This window comes from Macaca fascicularis, chromosome 16 (genome assembly GCF_037993035.2).
Source record: "Macaca fascicularis isolate 582-1 chromosome 16, T2T-MFA8v1.1".
NCBI lineage: Eukaryota > Metazoa > Chordata > Mammalia > Primates > Cercopithecidae > Macaca > Macaca fascicularis.
In genome coordinates this window covers 5,537,062-5,558,819 of record NC_088390.1, presented here as the reverse complement: position 1 = coordinate 5,558,819, position 21,758 = coordinate 5,537,062, and the positions used below count along the sequence as shown (strand labels likewise).

The following is a 21,758-nucleotide window of genomic DNA, read 5'->3' as shown; positions in this document are numbered from 1 at the left end:
AGCTACAAATGTGAAAAGGACAGTGTTTTCAAATGAGTAAAAAGTCATACTGGAAAGAAATATACCATGGCATTATAGACAGCAGAAAATAAAAACCAAACCTTTTAAAACACATATATTTAATGTACAGAATTGGAAAAAGGACTTCTTGATAATAAACATATTTCATGTAAACACAAGCTTTCAGTATCTATGAATATTTCATTGCAAATACACCCTAAGTTACTTCTTCTCTACATAAAGGAGAAACTCCAAGTTCTGCTCTTTAGGAAGACATGGAGGGCAAGCAACACCTTAGGAGCAGCCATTGCTATTTCTCCCCTTTCCCTGGGTGACCTAACATTTTACAGGGACTAATGATATAAAGAAATATTAGATTCCATTGAGTTTAAACACAAATTTCCCACTGAGGGAATTAAATATTTGATGCTTGTGAGCATGAATAAATAATTAAATACTAGGTATAAGGCAGATTCCGAAACCAACTGAAGTATGAAAACAAATTGGCATGGATATGTAACAGTCAGTAAAATTAAATTTCACTACTGAGTATGCTACACGCTTCCTTCTCTGTTCCGGTGGGTTCTCTTTTTTTGTGTAAGGTCTTCTCTGGCTGGACTCTAAGACAGTCATTGCTTAACATCACCAGAATTTTTGTCAGGAGATTTATTTCGGAAATAAACCAATTTATTTTTTATTAAAGACCAAGGTTGTCTTTTTTGCTACATGCTTCTTTCCACTACATATTGACTCCCTGATGTAAGAAAATGTACAGGGTGAGAGCAAGTACTCTATGTTGGCTGTCCCGCAGTGTAATGACTGGTTAATAAGAAAGTCACTCAGCCTGGGCAATATAGTGAGGCCTCGTTTCTGCAAAAAAATTAGCAAAGCATGGTGACACGCACCTGTGGTCCTAGCTACTTGAGAGGCTGAGGCAGGAGGATCACTTGAGCCCAGGACACAGAGGTTGCAGTGAGCCAAGACTGTGCCACTGAACTCTACTATAACCTGGGTGACAGAAAGGGACCTTGCCTCAAAAATACTACTACTACTAAAGGAGCCACTCGTTTAATCCTTTTCTCATCTGGTCTCATCCAAAGAGTAAGTCAAAATCATCAAGGTCACAAAGGACTTATGACCAAGGTACAACTCTGCAAGTATCTTTAACTGGCCATGGCTTCTTCGTTTGATCCCTTCCCACTTATTAGAAGACTCTAAGGAACAGATGCTGCAGCCTCGTTCAAAGAAGTACACACATACCTCAGGAAAGTGGACCAAAAAAGAGGAAGACACAGAATACAAGAAAGAGTTGACAAAGCAAATCTAATAAAAAGTATGGTTGGCTTGAACAGTCATTAGTATAAATTCCTTATGATTCTACTTTTTGACAGGCTCCTCCTTTTGACTACTGAGCAATTAAGATATTTTCAGTCGTTTCGATTCCTTTTCCACACCGTCTCTAATGTTCTGTAGTTTTCTGGAGTTCTGAACCAGGGACACTAAACTCTCCCTAAAATCACTAGTCCCATGATCTCTGCCAACATTTTGAAGCTCATCAAAGAAAGTCAACGTCTGTTTGAGTTTGGCCTGAACAATTTTTTGCTCTTCTAATTCTGCAAGAAGGGCCTGCTTAGTACATAATTCAGTCTTGTACTTCTCCTGTAACTGTTCAATTTCTTTCTGGAGATGCTGAAAATCTTCCTCACTATAAGGTGTTTCCTTACATTTATCTTCAGGAAGCAAGATGTTTGAGGGAATACGTAAAATCAGCTGCAAAAACAGTTGCTCCATTTTGCTAAAAAGGTTATCAAAATGTCCTTTCATGAAGCAAAGAAATTTCTCTGTGCATTTGCGAATCTGCACTGGGCTAATATCACAGTCTGGGATGCCATCCAGCTTCTTCAGAATAACCTGTTCAACGGCCTGCATCACTTCAAATAGGTAGTCTTGAAATGCAATGTAGATCCGAAGCATGCATGTTTGTGGCGTGAAGCCAAAGAACTGGGCCTCATAGGTCATTGGATCCACAGACATCTTGGCTTATTTTGCTATGTTATTTTCAGGTGTGAAAAACCTGCAAATGTAAAAAGGAAATAATTCATTTGGAAAAAAAATCTTCTGCAGGATAACAAATCACATTACAGATAGCAAACAAAGCAGCAAATAAACAAAAAATAAGGAGTTTGTTTTCCTTTATACCTGATGCCACTTCCACAACAGAATATAAACTCTTGCCTCTCTGAGGCTCCTTCCATCAGCCTATACCCTCCCTGTTCCCCTCCTCATTGTTCACTTCCCTTACCTGTGACTTTGGCACCGATCACAGTCTTCTGAATTACCATCCTAGAAAACTTTGAAGTCTAAACAGATGACTTAACCAATGCCCTAGAGATTCAGTTTCTTGAGCTTCAATGACCTATAGCTCCACCTTTTAGCCACCTGGCTCTTGATATTTGTAACCACTCTTCCAAACTGCTTCTACTTTTTGACTACCACCTCCTATAAAATTCTTCCAATTCTTATATACTCATATTACACCCTAATCTTCAAGACTTACAGCCCCTCCACCCTCTCTTTCTGTTCTCAGCCTCTCCCATTTCTCTTCTTTCCTTATTCATTTTAGGCCTCATGATCTATCATTTTGATCACTCCACTGCTGATGTCCTCAATTTGCTTGTTCTCCAGCCAAGCCATATGAAAAAACCCCAGTTAGAAGATGAGTAAGTCCCTTGTCAGCTTTATAACCCTGACATGTTTTTTTAAGGGTCTGCAAGCAATTCCTCTCAAATATAAACATCTAGGAAAATAAACCCCTATCTCCTTGCCATTGTGGGAATTCAACTTAGGCATCTTTTTCTGAGATGAAATGATATGCTTGTCATAGAAATAAGAGAAGTTTTATTATTCAGATAAAGGCAATTAGCTAAAACAAACTGCTACTTCAATTATCAGGTGAATTTAGAATGCACTTTATGAAATAATTTGCAATAAGCAGTACAGTCAAATCTTCTTATGGGAAGATGCAGCTAATCTTAAGAATTTATGTTTGTAGGCCGAGCACGATAGCTCATGCTTGTAGTCTCACCACTTTAGGAGGCCGAGATGGACAGATCACCTGAAGTCAGGAGTTCAAGACCAGCCTGGCCAACAGAGCAAAACCCTATCTCTACCAGAAATACAAAAATTAGCCAGGCGTGGTGGTGGGCACTTGTGATCCCAGCTACTCGGGAGGCTGAGCCAGGAGAATCACTGGAACCCCAGGCGGAGGTTGCAGTGAGTCGAGATCGCACCCCTGCACCCCAGCCTGGGCAACAGAGTGAGACTCCGTCTCAAAAAATAAAATAAAATAAAATAAAAATTTACGTTTGTAATGGCTAAATATAGAGTGGTTACAACTGTTTGGCCGTATATGTAAGGTAGGATTTCTGTTTTGTTTTTTTTTTTTGTGAGACGTGTTCTGGCTCTGTCACCCAGGCCGGAGTGCAGTGGCACAATCACGGATCACTGCAGCCTCAACCTCCCGGGTCCAAGCAATCCTCCCACCTCAGCCTCCCAAGTAGCCAGAACTACAGGTGCAGGCCACCATGCCTGGCTAATTTTCTTGTTGTTGTTATTTTTGTTTTTGTTTTTTGAGACAAAGTCTCACTCTCTCGCCCAGGTTGGAGTGCAGTGGTATGATGTTGGCTCACTACAACCTCGGCCTCCTAAGTTCAAGTGATCCTCTTAGCTCAGCCTCCCACGTAGCTGGGATTACAGATGTGCGCCATCGCTAACAACAAAAAATACACTTCCTTGATTAACTCCTTCCTTTTAATTCCCATCAGGACCTCTCTTCGGGCACTGGCTGATAAACTTCTACCGCCTCATCTTCTCTGCTAGACTTAAAGAGTTCCTGAAGGCAGAATAAATGTGGCTTGATCAGTATTTGCCGATTCAACGCAGAGGTGCCCAGGCCATCTTAGTGAGTTAAGCGAAGACCCGGCGATCGCGCTGGACAGGACCCAGAAGCCAGAGCGCCGGAACTTCCGGCCGGCTCCCGGCATCCGTCGGGCCCCGAGCCCGCGCTGCATGCTGGGACCTTCAGGTTGGAGCCCGCTGTAAGGCCGACCCACGGGCCGCCGCGCTCCCTCGCGATGCCGCCTAAGCCAGTCTCGCCCGTCCCCGCTTCTCCTCAGAGAAAATGCTGCCCTGCAGTACTTACCGGAGCGACCATGAGGGTCACGAATTCGAGCACACACAGGCTTCCCGCCACCTCCTTTAAACCGCCGCTGGCTTGCCAGCGACAGACGGCGCGGTTGGCTCCCCAAAATTCCGACTGATACGCGCCTCGGCGAGCGAAAGTAAACGCGGGATACTCTCGCGTTCCTGATTGGCTGGTTGGGGACACGTCAATTATGACAGAAAGGGGCCGGGCGGGAAAGTTAGCTGTGGCCGGCGGGGATTGGCAGAAGGAACCTGTACTTGGGGCGCTGGGGGGGGCGGTGGCCACGCAACTCGTGATTGGCGGATGTGCCTTCCTTAAGTCTCTACGGATTGGCGGCTGGCCGATTGCTTGGCGTTGATTGGGCAGCCGCGGGAACCCTAAAGCGGGCGCGGGGGAGGCCTTTGTCCCGCCCAGCCGCCGGGGCCTGCTGGCGGAAGGGGAAGTGAGGGGGGCAGGCGACGGTGGGGAAGATGGCGTACCAGAGCTTGCGGCTGGAGTACCTGCAGATCCCACCGGTCAGCCGCGCCTACACCACGGCCTGCGTCCTCACCACCGCCGCCGTGGTGAGCAGCTGCAGTGCCACCTTCTCATTATCTGGGCTGGATATGACTGGGTCTTCAGGAAACTGGGGTTTGGGCTTCGGGGAGGCCCAGAGGGGCTGGTCCCGGGGATGGTTGGAGACGTACAGGGATTACTCTGGGGTTCGAGTTGGCGCCGAGAATGCTTATCCAGTGACCTGAGAAGGGAGTGCTGCTTCATGGGGGGTCAGGTCAGTTTCTAAGAGATGAGGGCCGGACCTATACCGGGTTAGGGTTGCGGGAGCCTCCCACCCGAGAAATGTGTCCGAGAGCTCTGCCAATGGCCAGGTGGTACCGTGGTGACTAGTGAGAGGAAGGTCCGTTTTATGAAGAAACAGGAATGAGGAAAGCAAGGTGGAAACTGTCCAGAGGGGAGTGGCTTATAATAAAGAGGGTCTCTGGGTAACAAAGGGCTAGCTGGAGGTACCCAGCCCCAACGGTGGCAGGGTCTCGAGTCTCCGTTATTTCAAGTGAGTTTTGTTGTTTCACACGGCTGTTTCAGGTGGTGCCCATGTGGTGGGTAGATTCATAGCAGCTGTTTTTATTTGTCCTGTGTCTAAAATATCACCACCTGTCTGCCTCATTTCTTCATGTCAGCCTCAACTATTGCAACATAAACTTTTTTGTGTTAGGTATTGAGGATACAAAGAATTCTACCAATTCTAGAGAATTCTTTACCAACCTCTTCCTCTGGCCTAAGAAGAAAGGCTTAAAGAAAATCAGTAATTGACCGAGAGTTGGAAATTGCTAGACCTACTAATCCTTTGTTGTAAATGATGAAATTTTGTTTCTTGGTTGATTTGCTTTAAGAAGCTCTTTTTCTATTTCAGCAGTTGGAATTGATCACACCTTTTCAGTTGTACTTCAATCCTGAATTAATCTTTAAACACTTTCAAGTAAGTGGTTCATCACAATAGTGATTAATGCTTCAGTTTCTTCTTTTACTTACTGTTTAGTAGCAAATCCCGTTGTACACTATCCTAAAAAAGAACCCCATGGGGGACCTTTGATTATAAGTTGTCTTGTCAGGATGTAAAGCAGTGATTCTGCAGCCTGGTTGGACTTGAGAATCCCTTAGGGAACTTTGAAGAGATTCCCAAGCTCCTCAACAAGTACCAAATCAGAATTTGCAAGGGTAGGAATTAAAATCTGTGTTTCATTTTTAAAGTTCCCTGCATCGTTTTGATGTGTCCAGTTCCTGTATTCGGAAATCACTGGTTTAGACTTAATGTTGTAGTATGAGAGGAGAGTGACCAGCTAGCTGCTTAGGGGTTGTCTCTGCAGGGATGGCCTTATTTTGTCCATTCACCACCTAGGCACGCCCACCACCTTGGTGTTATCATGATGGTCCAGAAACTCAATTCTGTTAGTGCTTTTAAATTGTGATCTGTCTTCCAGTGATCAGATCATACTAACAAAATTCCAAACATCTAAAGCTATGTGGTGGTTTATTAGATTACAGTGGGAGATGGTCCTTTCCGGTGATTAAAATGTCAAAAGAGGCTGGGCGCAGTGGCTCACGCCTGTAATCCCAGCACTTTGGGAGGCTGAGGCAGGCAGATCACCTGAGGTCAGGAGTTCGAGACCAGCCTGGCCAACATGGTGAAGCCCTGTCTCTACTAAAAATACAAAAATTAGCCGGGCGTAATGACACATGCCTGTAATCCTAGCTACTGGGGAGGCTGAGGCAGGAGAATCACTTGAACCCGGGAGGCGGAGGTTGCAATGAGCCGAGATTATGCCAGCCTCTGAGACAAGAGCGAAACTCTGTCTCAAAATGCTAAAAGAAACATGGATTTTTCTGTTCCAAGATGATCTTACAGACCATAGTTGGAGTAGGGGAGAGACCCAAAAGCCAATAATTGTGCCTCTACACATGCTGTTCCCTCTGTCTCAAATGTGTTTCGTTCACTTTATACCCATTGAACTCTGGCTTGCCTTTCAAAACGCAGCTTTTGTGTAACCTTTATGTACTCATCCTCCTTTGTTTTAGAGCATCTCTCACCTTTACTTTGCAGTTATGTGTATGCTTGTCTCCTCACTAGGATGAGGACTCTAAAATCTGGGTAATTAATATGTAGAACTGAATTGTTTCAACTTTAATAGTTACCAATTCTCAAGAATTTAGTGATTTGTAAAGTAGTCTTGTCATCTCTTGTCACTGTGTTCCCACAATACTCACATGGAGCTGTAGTTCCATCCAAGTAAGTCTTGCTTCCTACTTGGCTTGCTTGGTTTTACTCTGCCTGGGGTTAAACTGTTAAACTCTTGATGACATTTGGAGTTAGGACTTTGAGATTTGCCATCAGTCTCCATCTACTCCTGCGGGTCCTTGGTCAGGACATTTAAAAGTTCAACTTTCAGCTGAGTAACTAGTGTTCAGCTAGTAGTTCAACTTTTAGCTGAATAACTAGTATCAGCTAGTTATTCAACTTTTAGTCTTTTAGTTTCCTATCTGTGAATTAACTTGCTTGTCTCACAGAATCACAACAGATAGTAGACATTTTAAAATGTTAAGCACTCTACCATTGTGAGTGGTTACTGTGGGTGTGGAGAGGTTGGGTAGGGAAGGGTGTATCAGGGTTTCCAACAAGAAAATGAGTGTTTGGCCGGGCGCGGTGGCTCACGCCTGTAATCCCAGCACTTTGGGAGGCTGAGGTGGGTGGATCATTTGAGGTCAGGAGTTTGAGACCAGCCTGGCCAACATGATGAAACCCTGCCTCTACTAAAAATAAAAATATTAGCCTGGTGTGGTGGTGCACACCTGTAATCTCAGCTACTTGGGAGGCTAAGGCAGGAGAATTGCTTGAACCTGGGAGGCAGTGAGCTGCGATTGTGCCACTGTACTCCAGCCTGGGCGACAGCGAGACTCTGTCTCAAAAAAAAAGGAAAAAGAAAATGAGTGTTCTTGTATCTCCCAAGTAGACTGTAATTATTAGACCATTAGTTCTTACAGGGAGTTGGCCATTTGTTCAGATTAGAACTTGGGTATTTGCCTTAGAATTTTCCCTTCTGGCCAGGTGCAGTGGCTCAGGCCTCTAATCCTAGCACTTTGGGAGGCTGAGGTGGATGATCCCTTGAGGCCAGGAGTTTGAGTCAGCCTGGGCAACATAGTGAGAACCTGTCTCTATTTTTTTTTTTTTAAGTTTTAATTAAAAAAAAAAAGAATTTTCCTTTCTTTTTGATGTTTCTGACTGCCTGATGTAAACATTTCTCAGCAATTTATATTAGACCCTGAAGTTTTTCTCTGGTATGTCAGTTCTATTTATTATATGATGATACTACACACGAAAGCACTGTTTTCTGTTCGGCAAATTAACCTAGCCTTCCTACCAAACTTTCTCGATAAGATGATCACAATTTAAAATTTTCTGTCCTATTATTATAAATGTCACAGTCACAATGATGTCTTTCAGACTTTGAACTAAAAGCAGCAAAAAAAAAAAATCTAACATCAGATTATGTGCCCCTGTTTTTGTTTCAGAACAGAATATCACTCTGTCCAAGGCTTCTCAACCATCACAGTCATAGGATGTATCTTTTGTATTAATATGGAACTGTTTCCTGGTAATTTATTTTACTTAATACATCTTTCTCTTGATTTTTTTTTAACAGATATGGAGATTAATCACCAATTTCTTATTTTTTGGGCCAGTCGGATTCAATTTTTTATTTAACATGATTTTTCTGTATCCTTTATTAAATGGGGTCAGCATCAAAACTTTGTTTTCTTAGGAAGTAAAAAATTAAGTTGAAACTTTTAATCCTGTTATTTGTTTTTGGTACCATCTTAGCTGTAATTTCTGGGTCGGTGGTACATAAAGTAGTTGGTTAGGTAGTAATGTTTTGAAAATGTTTGTAGGTCACTGTTTGTTCAAATGGGAGGTTTTAACCATAAAAAGATAGCACCTCTGCTTTTTTGTTACTTACAAATCTGATCAAGGGAGGGGAGAATTGATTTGAGGCATACCTCCACAGTAACACCAACAGGTACAAAGCGGTAAAACAACCTGAATACAATGATAATTTAGTAGAATTTGGGCATAAGTTTTGGAGTGGGTTCATGAGGAGTGGAAACTTGAGATCTCCTTGGGTCGTGGTTGCTGGAACTACTGGCTGAAAGACAGTGATTGTGTCTGCTGGGCTTGTCAAGTTCCGGTTTGTTGAAAGGAAAACCCCAGCTCTGATCCAGTGGCATTTGGGGCCACAGAGCAGGGCATTCCTCCTCCACCCCTGCCCTCTGTATGAAGAGGGAGTTACAGTTCAGCTCATCTGCAGCTGCATTCCTTCCCGAGGATGGCAGGAATCCATTTTAAGTCCTGTGTAGTATATCATTCTGAGAAGTTTCCAGTAAAGTTTTTTCTCCTCATGATTCATCTTTATTGACTGAGGTGCTCAACCTGCCAGGCCTGGAAAAGTAGTTTAGCACACAAGGCTTCTTGCTGCGGATTTCTTCCAAGTTAGGACGTGGAGAAGCAAAGATGGTGCAGATTAAGGTGTGGCTGAGCACAGGAAAGACAATACAAATTTTTAAAGGTTTAGTAGGGGACTGGAGGGCCGGGTGTGGTGGCTCACACCTGTAATCCCAGCACCTGGGGAGGCCAAGGTGGGTGGATCACGAGGTCAGGAGTTTGAGACCAGCCTGGTCAACGTGGTGAAAAATTAGCCTGGTGTGGTGGTGCACAGCTGTAATCCCAGCTACTCAGGAGACTGAGGCAGGAGAATTGCTTGAGTCTGGCAGGCAGAGCTTGCAGTGAGCCGAGATTGTGCCATTGCACTCCTGCCTGGATGACAGAGCGAGACTCGTCTCGAAAGGGAAAAAAAAAAAAAAAAAAGGATAGGGGACTGAAAGCATGTCTGTGTGTCATCTGTATTAGTTCCCAGCCAGGGACAGTTTGTTAAAAATGATGCTGGTCTTGACCTTTTCTAAAATGCTTGGTAAAAGAGTAATCACATTACCACTCAAACATTCTTACACAAATGAAGACTTGACTTCTTACAAATAATATGGAATCCAAGTGTACTTACAAGATAACATTAAGTTTTTACTTCGTTCATATTCGTGTGCTGAATATTTTCTTAACTTGGAACTTAAGATATCGTTACTGTCGAATGCTAGAAGAAGGCTCTTTCCGAGGTCGGACAGCAGACTTTGTATTTATGTTCCTTTTTGGTGGATTCTTAATGACCGTATCCTTCAACAAATCGAAAACCTACGGGAAAATGTTGAAGAACACCCTGGCTCTTCCTAAAACTTGTCATCTGTCTCCCACAATTCTCTAGATATTCGGAACAAACAGATAAAAGTAGATCTCCAGATCTTAGCTTCAGGGCGCTATCATTTATTTTACAGCACATTTTCTGTGACAAGTTTCCAAGCCTAGCAGTCGGACAGGAAGAGCAAGTCACAGGAACTTTTAACCCAGGTGGGTTCCTGTTAAGCATCTCAGTTATATCATTGCTGCTTGGCGTACTTCACTTTTAAACTAAGTTGGTAAGACATTTACTTGGTGGCTTTCAAAACCAATAAATTATTTTTCAGAAAAAGAATTTTCATCTGCACAATAGACTTAGATATGGTACGGTCCGACAAGATGGTTTTATTCCAGCTAGCTTTATTCACCTCTGTAAAGGTGCTAATTGTGAGCAAGCTTTAATATAATTATTGAACGAAGAATTAACACATTTTCCAAAGAGGCAAGAAACTTCACGAAAGCAGAATTATTTGTTTGAAGTAGCTGTAAATCTCAATAATTTAGCCTAAGCAGATTTTTGCCTGATTGCTCTGGGTAATTATTTTCTGGGTTTTTTTCCTTCTGTTCTAAAGATGTAACAACTTGACTTTTCCAATTCAAACTTTTGTTAGAACACAATCTTTAGTTCTCCTGCTCAGTCTTCCCTATTAAACTTTTCATGTTGATATTTTCCTTAATGTCATCTGCTAGCTTTTTGGTCTGTTTGTGAGCTTAGTTTTCTTGGGCCAGGCCTTTACAATAATGCTCGTCTACGTGTGGAGCCGAAGGAACCCCTATGTCCGCATGAACTTCTTCGGCCTTCTCAACTTCCAGGCCCCCTTTCTGCCCTGGGTGCTCATGGGCTTTTCCTTGTTGTTGGGGAACTCAATCATTGTGGACCTTTTGGGTAAGGCTCTTCTCACTATTTTTTAAGTCATTTTACCTGTAAAAGTATTTTACCACTATTTTTCATGTTTATTCTGTTTGGCCTTCATGTATTACCTATTGTAAAATACTACAATATTAGTTCATTAATTTTTAATAATTATGTTGACATTCATCCTAAATGTAGTCGATTTATGTTGGTAGGTCTACCTGCCATCTAAATTTTAATTCTCTCCCTCATCCTTTATTTCTGCTTGACTCTAGGTATTGCAGTTGGACACATTTATTTTTTCTTGGAAGATGTATTTCCCAATCAGCCTGGTGGAATAAGAATTCTGAAAACACCATCTATTTTGTGAGTATTTTAACACCAGGTTACATACTCTTACAGGCAAACCAGGACAGAGGGCATGATCTGTGTTTTCTTCGGCTCCCCTAGCTCCTAGTACACATAGTTCAGGTCAGTAACTATTTGCAGATTGAGCAGTCTGGCTGCAGTTGAAGAGCACTTGGATTGGGTAGGAGCAGACAGTGCCAGGGTTGTGGCAAGAGCAAGGTTAACAGGCTCAGGATATCTTGGGAGTAACCTGGTAATCGTTGTTCCAGATGACCACTAGAACTTCCTATTCCAGGAGGAGCCTGCTGGTTTTATGAAAGCCACTGTCCACGTTTAGTGAAGTAAGGTAGCAAAATGGGCAAAACTGATGAAAGTTTCTGATGGTGGACTTTGTGGCCTGCTGAGCAGGTGGTTGAGATAAGAAGTGAAGCAGAGTGCAAATAGCTTTGGACTGGAAACCAGGTGTAGCTGTCCCACTGACCAGCCATAGAGCAAGTCCCTTCTTTTTTGCAATTCAGTTTCCTGAGGTAGAACTTTGATTTCTTTCTTTCTTTCTTTTTTAAACATGGGGTCTCGTTCTGTCACCTAGGCTGGAGTGCAGTAGAACTTTGATTTATGAGACCTCTTTCTACTCTGGAATTTGGTATCCTTGGGAGATGCCATATTAAAAAGGGCTCAATTGAGAAGTGAAATGTGAGTTTTTGTTTTAAAATGTTTGTTGTAGACTAGTTAAGCAAAAAGAAGAAACTGAAATTGTCCACACTTGGGTATAGCAGTGGCTATCATTGTTAACTTTTCAGTGTGTATTCTTCAGTCTTTACTGTCTGTACTTTCTAAAAAACGCTGAGCCAGTCAAGGCCATAGTGCACTATGACTGAGCCTGTGAATAGCCACTGCTCTTCTTGGGCCAGGCCTTTAACATAGCCACTGCATTCCAGCCTGGACAACATAACACATTCCTGTAATCCCAGCACTTTGAGAGGCGAAGGCAGATGGATCACTTGAGCTCAGGAGTTTGAGACCAGCCTGGGCAACGTGGCAAAACCCCATCTCTACAAAAGCTGCAAATGGTGGCACATGCTTGTAATCCCAGCTACTTGAGAGGTTGAGGTGGAAGGATTGCTCGAGCCCAGAGGGGTTGAGGCTGCAGTGAGCCAAGATCGCACCACTGCACTTTGGGCTGAGGGACAGAGTGGCACCCTGTCTCAAAAAACAATTTTTGTAACCTTGTAAACTTAATATGTCAGAATTGTTTTTTCCATCCTAAAGTGTTATAAAATTATAACAGGTGATATTCCATGGTGTGGATATGGCATAATTTTACTAATCCCTTATTGATGGACATTGACATTAGTGCTCGGTTTTCTCGTCTATAATTGGAGTGGTGAATATCCTTGTAGCTAAATCTCTGCACACATCCATGATTATTTTCAAAAGATAATTCCTAGAAGTGGAATTGCTATTTTGTTGCCAAACGCCTTCCAGAATGGATGTTCAAGTTTACATTTCAACTAGCATTTATAACTGTTCATTTCTGCACATCCTCATCAAACAAGGGAGACATTTTATTTACCCTTTCCTAGTTGAATAGTTATAGGATGATGTCTCATTGTTTATGATTTTTAAAAAATGTTTTGAAACAATTTCAGTCCTCCAGGAAATTACATATGCAGTATAGGGTCTCACTCCATTGTCCAGACTGGAGTGCAGTGGTATGATAATAGCACACTGTTAACTCAAACCCCTGGGCTCAAGTGATCTTCCCGCCTCAGCCTCCTGAGTAGCTGGGACTACAGGTGCACACCACCAACCTCTGCTTATTTTCTTTCTTAAATATTTTTTTTTGTGGAGACGAGGTCTCTCTATGTTGCCCAGACTAGTCTCAAACTCCAGTCCTCAGGTGATCCTCCTGTCTCTTGGCCTACCAAAGCACTGAGATTACAGGTGTGAGCCACTACAGCCCACTTTTTATTTTGTTTTATTTTTTGCAATTGTTTTCTGGCACAACAAGATATACCAGGCTCATCCTGTGCTCTCCTTGATCCAGTCCTAGAATCAGCTGTTTCTTCAAGGAGCCCTGGTTCCTTTAAAGTGGAGAATGGTATTTAGAAGCCAAGATCTGGGTGCTAGATGTGCTCATTGCTATTGGAGTGTTGCTATTCCCAGATCCTCTCAGTGAACAGAGCAGTGGAATTGTATGTATGTATGATAATGTATACAAATGTATATTTTTAGATCTATGTATTTTTAAAAACATGGGTTTATACTATACTCCCATTTCTAGTACTACCTCATGGTTCGTTCTAGCTTTTTTCCTATTTGTTTCCTCCAGTATTTTATTATGAAAATTTCCAAACTTATAGGAAATCAGAAAAAAATTGGAGTGAGCTTCATGTAGCCACCACATAGATTCTGTAATTAATAGTTCCCTATTCTTTTTGCACACCTATCCCTACATCTAGCTTTCCAATCCAAAATGTATGTGCCATTATATGTATACTTAATTCCTTGTATACTTGAGTATGCATATCAGTAACTAGAGTTCAGTATTTATGTGCAACAAAATAAATCTTGAGTATGTCAACTGAGTTTCTATAAATGCACACTTCTGTGTATCTATCAAGACAGAAAATTACCATCAATCAGAACGTTCCCTGATATCCTTCCTTGTCAGTCATTGCACCTGTCCCCCAAGAAGCAATTGCTATTCTGATTTTGTTCCTCTATAGATTAGTTTTTCATGTTGTGCAGCTTCATGAGTAGAATCGTACAGTATGCATGTACTCTTTGGTAAAAGGCTTCTCTCATTCAACATAATGTTTTTGAGACTCATCTGTGTTCTTGTATTTATTGGTAATTTGTTCCTTTTTATTGCTGAGTATTATTTGGTTGTGTGAATGTACCACTGCTTTCCATCTGCCCTTTCCATCTGTCCTAACCTGATTCTTATTATGATTAATGTTTTACCTACCTAATTACCCCTCATATGTAACCAGTCTTTTGTGATAGTCTCCACCTCCCCCATATGGATGCCTTGCTCGTCTCACTCACCCTCAGATTCCCCAGACCAGGCTGCCCTCTTACGGGGATGCCTCCCCACCCTACTCAGGCTAACATCTCGTCGGGCCACCTCCATGTGTGCATGGTCTGATGGGGCTCTTGACTCCCTATACCAGGCTGTGCCCCCACCCCCATCCTGCTAATGTTTGGGCAGTAGAAGGGGTCTCAGTTTTGTTTTTGTTGTCATTGCTAAGGATTCTCACTCTGTTGCCCAGGCTTGAGTTCAGAGGCTCAGTCTCGGCTCACTGCAACCTTCGCCTCCCAGGTTCAAGTGATTCTCCTGCATCAGCCTCCTGAGTAGCTGGGATTACAGGCATGCACTACGACACCTGGCTAATTTTGTATTTTTAGTAGAGATGGGGTTTCGCCATGTTGGTCAGGCTGGTCTTGAACTCCTGACCTCAGGTGATCGGCCTCCCAAAGTGCTGGGATTACAGGCATGAGCCACCACGCCTGGCCGGGATCTCAGTTTCTAATGTACTTTCCTTTGATTATTGTGAGAGCAAACATTCTCACGTTTATTGACCACATGGATTTCCTTTTTGAATTGTCTATTCAGCCCTTTGCCCATTTTTTTCTGTTGGTTTGTTTTTATTGTTAATTCATAAGAATTTTAAAAACTCATTTTGAAGTATAGTTTTTCTGACTCCAGTATAAATTAGAAGTTTTCAAATACATTTCTAATTTTATCAACTGTGGGGGATTACAAGTAGAAATATAAGTGCAAATTGAGGATGCTGCTTTAATGGTTCCTTCTTTAGTGAGGTTTTGAATTACTACATCCTAGTACTTAGAGAGTCTTTTGGACATTTACTATCCCCTCCTATGTTCTGCAGTAATTTTTCTTGGGATACCTTGTGAATTTTTCAAAACTTTTGTAGTAAAATAATACCTAACATAAAATTCACCATCTTAACTCATTTTAAATGTTCAGTGGCATTAAGTATATTCATACTATTTTGCTGCCATCACCACCATCCATAGAACTCTCTTCATCCTGCAGAACTGCAACTCTGTACTCATTAAACAACTCGCCACCCCAGCCACCACCATTCTGTTTTGTTTCTCTGAATTTGACTACTCTATGTACCTCATAAGTGGAATCATACAATATTTGTCCTTTTTTGTCTGGCTTATTTCATATTTCATTTAGTGTAAAGTCCTCAAGGTTCATCCATGTTGTACCATGTGTCTGAATTTCCTTCCTTTTTTTTTTTGAGACAGTCTTGCTCTGTTGCCAGGCTGGAGTGCAATGGAGCAATCTCAGCTCACTGTAACCTGTTCCTCCCAGGTTCAAGCGATTCTCCTGCCTCACCGTGCCAGGCTAATTTTTGTATTTTTGGTGGAGACAGGGTTTTACCATGTTGACCAGGTACAGTAGCTCATGCCTGTAATCCCAGCATTTTGGGACGCCGAGGTGGGCAGATCACCTGAGTTCAGGAGTTCGAGACCAGTCTGGCCAACACGATGAAACCTCGTCCCTCCTAAAAATACAAAAATTAGTTGGGCATGGTGGCGGGTGTCTGTAATCCCAGCTACTCGGGAGATTGAGGCAGGAGAATTGCTTGAACCCAGGAGGTAGAGGTTGCAGTGAGCCGAGATCGCACCACGGCACTCCAGCCTGGGCAACAGAGCGAGACCCCATCTCAAAAAAAAAAAAAAATTCTGTAATATGTATGTACCATATTTTGTTCATTCACCTGTTGATGGACACTTGGGTGATACCTTGGTTATGGGGAGACATTAATGATAAATATGTGAAAGTCAGCTTACAAAAGTAGTGTGATCTAACTTTTGTAAAATTACATAATGTAAAAGTTCCCAAAGAATAACTGAAACATTGACAATAGTTACCTCTGGGAATTTAGGATATTTTGCTAATCTCTTGTTTTCTCCTTCTCTATAATTATTATGATTTGAGTTGCTTTTCTAGTAAAAATCAGTGAAAGATAAAAGCTAATGTAAATGTTAATAATTATAGATGCTCTTACAATATGTTGACTGTTTAATTGGCAGGCGGGTGTAGTGCTTACCTATGGGTGGAAACCCTGTGGGACCTGAACTGACCTTGTAGTACTTTGGACCTGAGATGACTCTGGGACCAAATTATATCTGTTGCCTGTCTTTTAGGAAAGCTATTTTTGATACACCAGATGAGGATCCAAATTACAATCCACTACCTGAAGAACGGCCAGGAGGCTTCGCCTGGGGTGAGGGCCAGCGCCTTGGAGGTTAAAGCAGCAGTGCCAATAATGAGACCCAGCTGGGAAGGACTCAGTGATACCCACTGGGATTCTTTTATCCTTTGTTGCAAAAGTGTGGACACTTTTGACAGCTTGGCAGATTTTAACTCCAGAAGCACTTTATGAAATGGTACACTGACTAATCCAGAAGACATTTCCAACAGTTTGCCAGTGGTTCCTCACTATGCTGGTACTGAAAGTGTAATTTCTCGGAGCCAAAAAACTGGAGAAACAAATATCCTGCCACCTCCAACAAGTACATGAGTACTTGATTTTTATGGTATAAGGCAGGGCCTTTTCTTCCTCTTGATAGATGAGGCCATGGTGTAAATGGAAGTTTCAGAGAGGACACAATAAAACTGAATTCCATTTTTCTCTCACTGTATTAAAGCTTTTGTGTGTGATCTTTTAAATTCTGATAATGTATTGTAGCTCTCCTGCGTAGATCTGAGCTCAGAACAGTTTACACAGCTGTTCTTCTGTGTCTTCACAACTTTTAACTGGATTTCATTTCAGGATTGGAAATACGTGGCTGTCATGCTGTGGTTGTGTACATCTTACTAATTCAGAATGCAAGATTCACCAGGAAGATGATTTATTTCTGTCATCTGGATAGGTTGTTTCCATCTGGGTTTTGCAAAACTGTCAGACAACGTGGAAAAAAAGGAGGGAGGATGCTTCTTGTAGCAGTAGGAATTCAGCTATAGGAAAGTCAGCTGTAAGCTAATGTGGCATCTTATTTGCTTTGCTTACATTTCTCCATTAAGAAGTATCCAGGGAAAGATTGCTAAGGGCCACATTTTTGGAAAACTAGGAAGATTTTCATTAGACTTTTTTTTTTTCTTTTCTTTTTAAAAAAGTTTTAATTAAAAAAAATTTTTTTTTTAATAGAGATGGGGTCTCACTGTGTTGCCCAGGCTGGTCTTGAACTCCTGGACTCAAGAAATCCTCCCACCTCAGCCTCCCAAAGTGCTAGGATTACAGGCATGAGCCACCCAGCCTTTTAAAAAAATTTTTTTTGCCTTTTTTTTTTTTTTAATTAAAAAAAAATAGAGACAGGGTCTCAGATTTTCATTCGATTTAGAAAACAAGTTAGAATGTTGACTTTGGAGCCAGATGAACCGATACCAGTTAGCCAGGCACATGTTCTTCCAGGGTCTTTGGCTAGGTAACATTAGTGATTTGCTTCATGAAAATTCAAGAACCTTTTCAGAACCAAGTACCTAGATTACCTTCCCAATCAGGTAGAACTTAAGACAGGGTCCGCAGAAGTAGACACTTAATGCTGTGGTTCAATAAATACCTCCCCTAAGTATTAAGTCTTCCCTGAGTCTCAGCAGGTTTGCATTCACACTGCTTAAGTAACTCACAGAACCTGGAAGAGCACCGCTAGGAAAGAGATGATTCCAAACAGCTTTCATTAACAGTGTGTATGCACCAGTCCCTTTCCCAAAAGTGGACTGTTAGTAGTAGTTCAACCTTTGTTAAGGGGTAGCTTTCCAGAATGTGAGATTGTCCTCAGAAAGACAGATATAGGCTTAAACATAACGGACATCCTAAATAGGAATTTTCAGATTGTTTTTGAAGTGAAAAGTGTTTTAATGTCTTTAAATGGAATTGCGTAACTAATGGAATTTAAGTATTTTACATGTTGCTAGTAACTTTGAATATGATTGTTGCAATTTTATGGAACCTGGGTCTATGGGACTGCTTTTTCTTTAAGCAGTTTAAAAAAGGTTTTTAAAGTTTAAAAGCCAGTCTTAGCATGTATAATCCTTACGGGATTCTTAAGTTTTATCCTCTTGTTTTTGCTCAAGAATGCTTTATCAGTGACGTTTGTTTTGTTTTTTGTTTTTTTAAATTGTTTTTGGGCTAGAAATGAGTTTCTCTAGTTTTATTTGTTCTCCCTGAGTTGAGTTATGCAATGAATGGCATTTTTGTGGTAAAATGCTGATCCTAAAATCTATTCACTCACTGTTCATTTAAGTAGGGAATATCTGTATACGTTAATGACTGGGTAAAACAGGAAGTACGTTTTGAATATACAGCCTAAAGGCAGGCAGTTACAGGGTTTTTTGGTTTCTCTGATTTTATAGGGTGCAAGTTCCCAGTGGTAGGATGCCCTGCTGTGCGACTACACTGTGTCCTGAGCAGTGTCACCTCTCATCAGTTTGGCCAGCCCTACAACCACCATGCCTAGCCCTGTGTTGCTTGAGAGGATACCTGTGCTGGAATGGACATAAGGAAAAGTCCTTACTTTCCCCCCAATTTACCTCTCTCAATCTTAGTTCTTCCAGAACACACTTCCCTTTCCCAATGCAAATAAACTAAAAGTGAGATTTGATACATAGAATTTTGTGACCAACTAACCTTACACATAATTTGAGGGATTCCTGGATTCTTCCAGTAATACTGAAAAGCACACTTGACTAAAGCATAGTGTTTTTTGTTTGTTTGTTATGGAAACATGGTATACGTTCATTTAAAAATAAATGGACATACAAATTGCATCTCCTTAGGAGATACATTTTATATACATTTCGGTGCATTTTTTCTAGTATGGATTTCTATTTGTTTCTCTCTTCCATTTGTTTTTTTCTGTGTCACTCTTGTATGTCCTCTTATCTTTCATACCTCTTGTGTAGTCTCTAGAAGCAGAACACCCAAGTCCTGGGTCTGGATAATGAAACCCTCTGTCTCTGGGGCCTCTGAAAATAAGGAAGCATTGGAGCTATTGCCATGTTGAGTAATGGGCTTCCTAGAACTATTGTCATCTATCCTGCCAGGGTTTTATGTTGTAGCTGTTTTTCTTTGACAGGTGAGTTCCAGCTATGTTGTTAGTCATGATCCTGCCATTATTTTCTGTGTTCTGTAGGATGTCTCCAGACTACTTAAACATATTTTATGAGTTTGCAATAAAATTGTTGAATCTTGTATGATCAAGTCACTCCTCTGCTCAGAAATCCACAGTGACTTCTTAGTAAGCCCCTATATTATATGCATACTTGTTTTTTTCTTAACTTTACTTCCACTTCTACCTAACAGGGACCTCAACTTAAGTCTCTTCAGTTCTTCCAGGCCTGGCCTTGTTCCTGATTGCTCAAAAAATCTTGACTCTAAGGCCAATTTTATTGTCTGTCTCTGAATCCCTATAAAGCTTCAAGTCTGTATGACATATTCTTACGCCAAATTACATATTGTCTTGTACTGTTCCTAGCTGGTACATGTATATTAGTCTTGTCTCCCTCATGAGAATGTAAGCTCCTTAAGGGCAGGGACCATGTCTTAATTTTTGTATCCACCACAGTGCCTAGCACAGTGCTTGGCACATGGGTGCTGAATAAATACCTTTGTTTATTGATCAGCAAAGTATTATCTGGTATTTTTAATTATACAGGGATTAAAGTGTATGCATGCAAGCTTGAGCCTAGTTGCTGAAGCTTGTGGTTGTCTCTGAAAATGGGATAGAGGGAAACTGAACATGATCAAGGGCCGTGATTTGGTGGTCAGAAAAGCAAAGGTGACCACCAGCTGGTATGGTCATGATCAGACCAGCTAAGTCCACAGACCATCCCAAAGAAGTTAAAAATGAAATGTATCTGACACTTCATCTTTTGGAGGAAGAACCAGGATATTCTTTGAATAGTTATTAGGTTGTCAGTATCTACATATGAAAGCTGCTAAACCCCAAGAGACTTCTTTAGGAGAAACAGCAGATTTCAGTCTACCAATGGGAGAAATGTGGGCAACATGGCTTGATGCATATATAGGACTTAATTTTTCAACTCTTTGGTCCTCTTAGCTTTGAGGCTACAAAATAGCTGGATCATTAGGCCAGAGATTATGGATGAGTTACCTGCAGATTGGTTACCTACCTGTGTGCTTTTTTTTTTTTTTTTTTTTTTTTTTTAGTTTAAGCCTGTATTTAACATTGACAGATAAAAATCTTCACTTTTGGCTTTTCTTGAGAAAACTGGAAGTTCTGGCAATAATAGGTCTACATGACAGCCCTTGCCTAGAAATGATTAGTGGCTGCATCTAGAGGTGGCATGCGCTTCATCAAGAAATGAGTCCACCCATTTATATTACCTAAATTATTATCATCATTAGGAACATTGGACTCCTACATTAAGTTACTCTGGAAAGCACACTGGGAAAAAGGACTGGGATGTCTTTACTTACTCAAGGTCCATAATTTGAGAGTTAACATTTATTATCCCTTGTAGTTTTGGCTTGCCTTTCTAAATATTTCAGGGTAGGAAGTGAAAATTTATCAGTTTATTCTTAAACACAAATCTGCTGCTGGTTCAACGTGCACATTTTCAGTAATGCCTGGTCACCAAACTGTCAGCAACTAGAGGAAAATTATCTCCGACCTGGAGGAAAGGGGAAGTTTTTGTTTTTAGACGCTCTCTCACGAATCATGGGAAGGGAGATTTTTTAACAGGTTCACATACAGGGCGAGTTTCATGGAAACGCGCTTCAGAAGATGCCCTTCACATGAGCTGAAGCCTACGGTGTACTCTGGAAATCACATTTCCTGTAAGAGCAAACAGCTACTTGGCATTCTCCTGGTAAATTAGCAAATTGTCCAAGAATTTTTAGGAGGGGAAGGAAGAACTAGTTATAATCCTACTTTTTTTGCTGCAGTTCTGAATCTTCATTGAAGTGTCTATGATGGGGTTGCACAGCCATGTAGAGAACGTGAGAGTCTGGCTGGAATGGTTGGGAGAAAGGAAAGATAAAAGACAATTTTAGTTTCATTGAACTCCCTCCGTCCTCTGCTTGTATTACTGGAGGCGACCACATCCTCTGGCATAGTCATTTTCTGAGTTAAATTCATGTATATCATAGAATTGGTTTTCCTTTCTGTAACACAAGATGATCACAAATCTATGACTTGGGGACATCTGAATAACTAATCTCAGATGACTCAATTTCTTTATCTGTAAATTAGAAATAATCTAATAACCAGTATCTACCACAAAACTTACAAGTTTAGAGGATTAGACAATGCACATTTGTGCTTCTCATTGATTTTACAGAATTAAGTACTTTTCTTGAAGAGTGACTGTGATTTGGACAGAGAAAGAGAAAACGCGTGTTTACTGAAAAGAAGTAACGCTACTAAAACAAAACAATGAGAAAACCCTCGTTAACCAAGACTACAGTCCCACGGAACCGTACACCCTGTGTTTCGCGGTTGTAGCTCCGGGC

The 21,758-nt window shown here is 41.4% G+C and overlaps 2 protein-coding genes across 9 annotated transcripts; one reads left to right on the top strand and one right to left on the bottom strand.

The window, feature by feature from the left end:
• Nucleotides 1-102: 102 nt before the first annotated feature.
• MIS12 (MIS12 kinetochore complex component) lies at nt 103-4,317 on the bottom strand. 2 transcript variants are annotated; one of them, XM_045375552.2, is made up of 2 exons: nt 4,202-4,317; nt 103-2,074 (listed from the first exon to the last, which is right to left on the bottom strand). In XM_045375552.2, the coding sequence occupies exon 2, from the start codon at nt 2,032-2,034 to the stop codon at nt 1,417-1,419; it is 618 nt and encodes a 205-aa protein (XP_045231487.1). In that variant the 5' UTR covers nt 2,035-2,074; nt 4,202-4,317; the 3' UTR covers nt 103-1,416. The 2 variants fall into 2 exon arrangements, with proteins under 2 accessions (XP_045231487.1, XP_045231488.1); XM_045375553.3 differs by lacking the exon at nt 4,202-4,317 and adding an exon at nt 2,303-2,694.
• A 331-nt stretch (nt 4,318-4,648) lies between these two features.
• DERL2 (derlin 2) lies at nt 4,649-19,910 on the top strand. 7 transcript variants are annotated; one of them, XR_012425178.1, is made up of 8 exons: nt 4,649-4,767; nt 5,613-5,678; nt 8,398-8,471; nt 9,879-9,972; nt 10,728-10,923; nt 11,166-11,256; nt 13,286-13,433; nt 16,429-19,910. XR_012425178.1 is itself a non-coding variant. In XM_005582653.5 (7 exons), exons 1-7 carry the CDS (start codon nt 4,675-4,677, stop codon nt 16,532-16,534), a joined length of 717 nt encoding a protein of 238 aa, XP_005582710.1. In that variant the 5' UTR covers nt 4,649-4,674; the 3' UTR covers nt 16,535-19,910. The 7 variants fall into 7 exon arrangements, 5 of the variants coding, with proteins under 5 accessions (XP_005582710.1, XP_005582712.1, XP_005582709.1 ...); XR_012425177.1 differs by having other exon boundaries at nt 13,286-13,437; nt 16,429-16,926; XM_005582653.5 differs by lacking the exon at nt 13,286-13,433 and having other exon boundaries at nt 5,616-5,678.
• Nucleotides 19,911-21,758: the final 1,848 nt, after the last annotated feature.

Excerpts from the sequence above, each read along its gene's own strand:
- MIS12 (XM_045375552.2), bottom strand. The coding sequence starts at position 2,034 with ATGTCTGTGGATCCAATGACCTATGAGGCCCAGTTCTTTGGCTTCACG.
- DERL2 (XM_005582652.5), top strand. The coding sequence starts at position 4,675 with ATGGCGTACCAGAGCTTGCGGCTGGAGTACCTGCAGATCCCACCGGTC. Across the intron at positions 8,472-9,878 it reads TTATTTAACATGATTTTTCT|ATATCGTTACTGTCGAATGC; the intron begins GTATCCTTTATT and ends TTGGAACTTAAG. Across the intron at positions 10,924-11,165 it reads AATCATTGTGGACCTTTTGG|GTATTGCAGTTGGACACATT; the intron begins GTAAGGCTCTTC and ends GCTTGACTCTAG.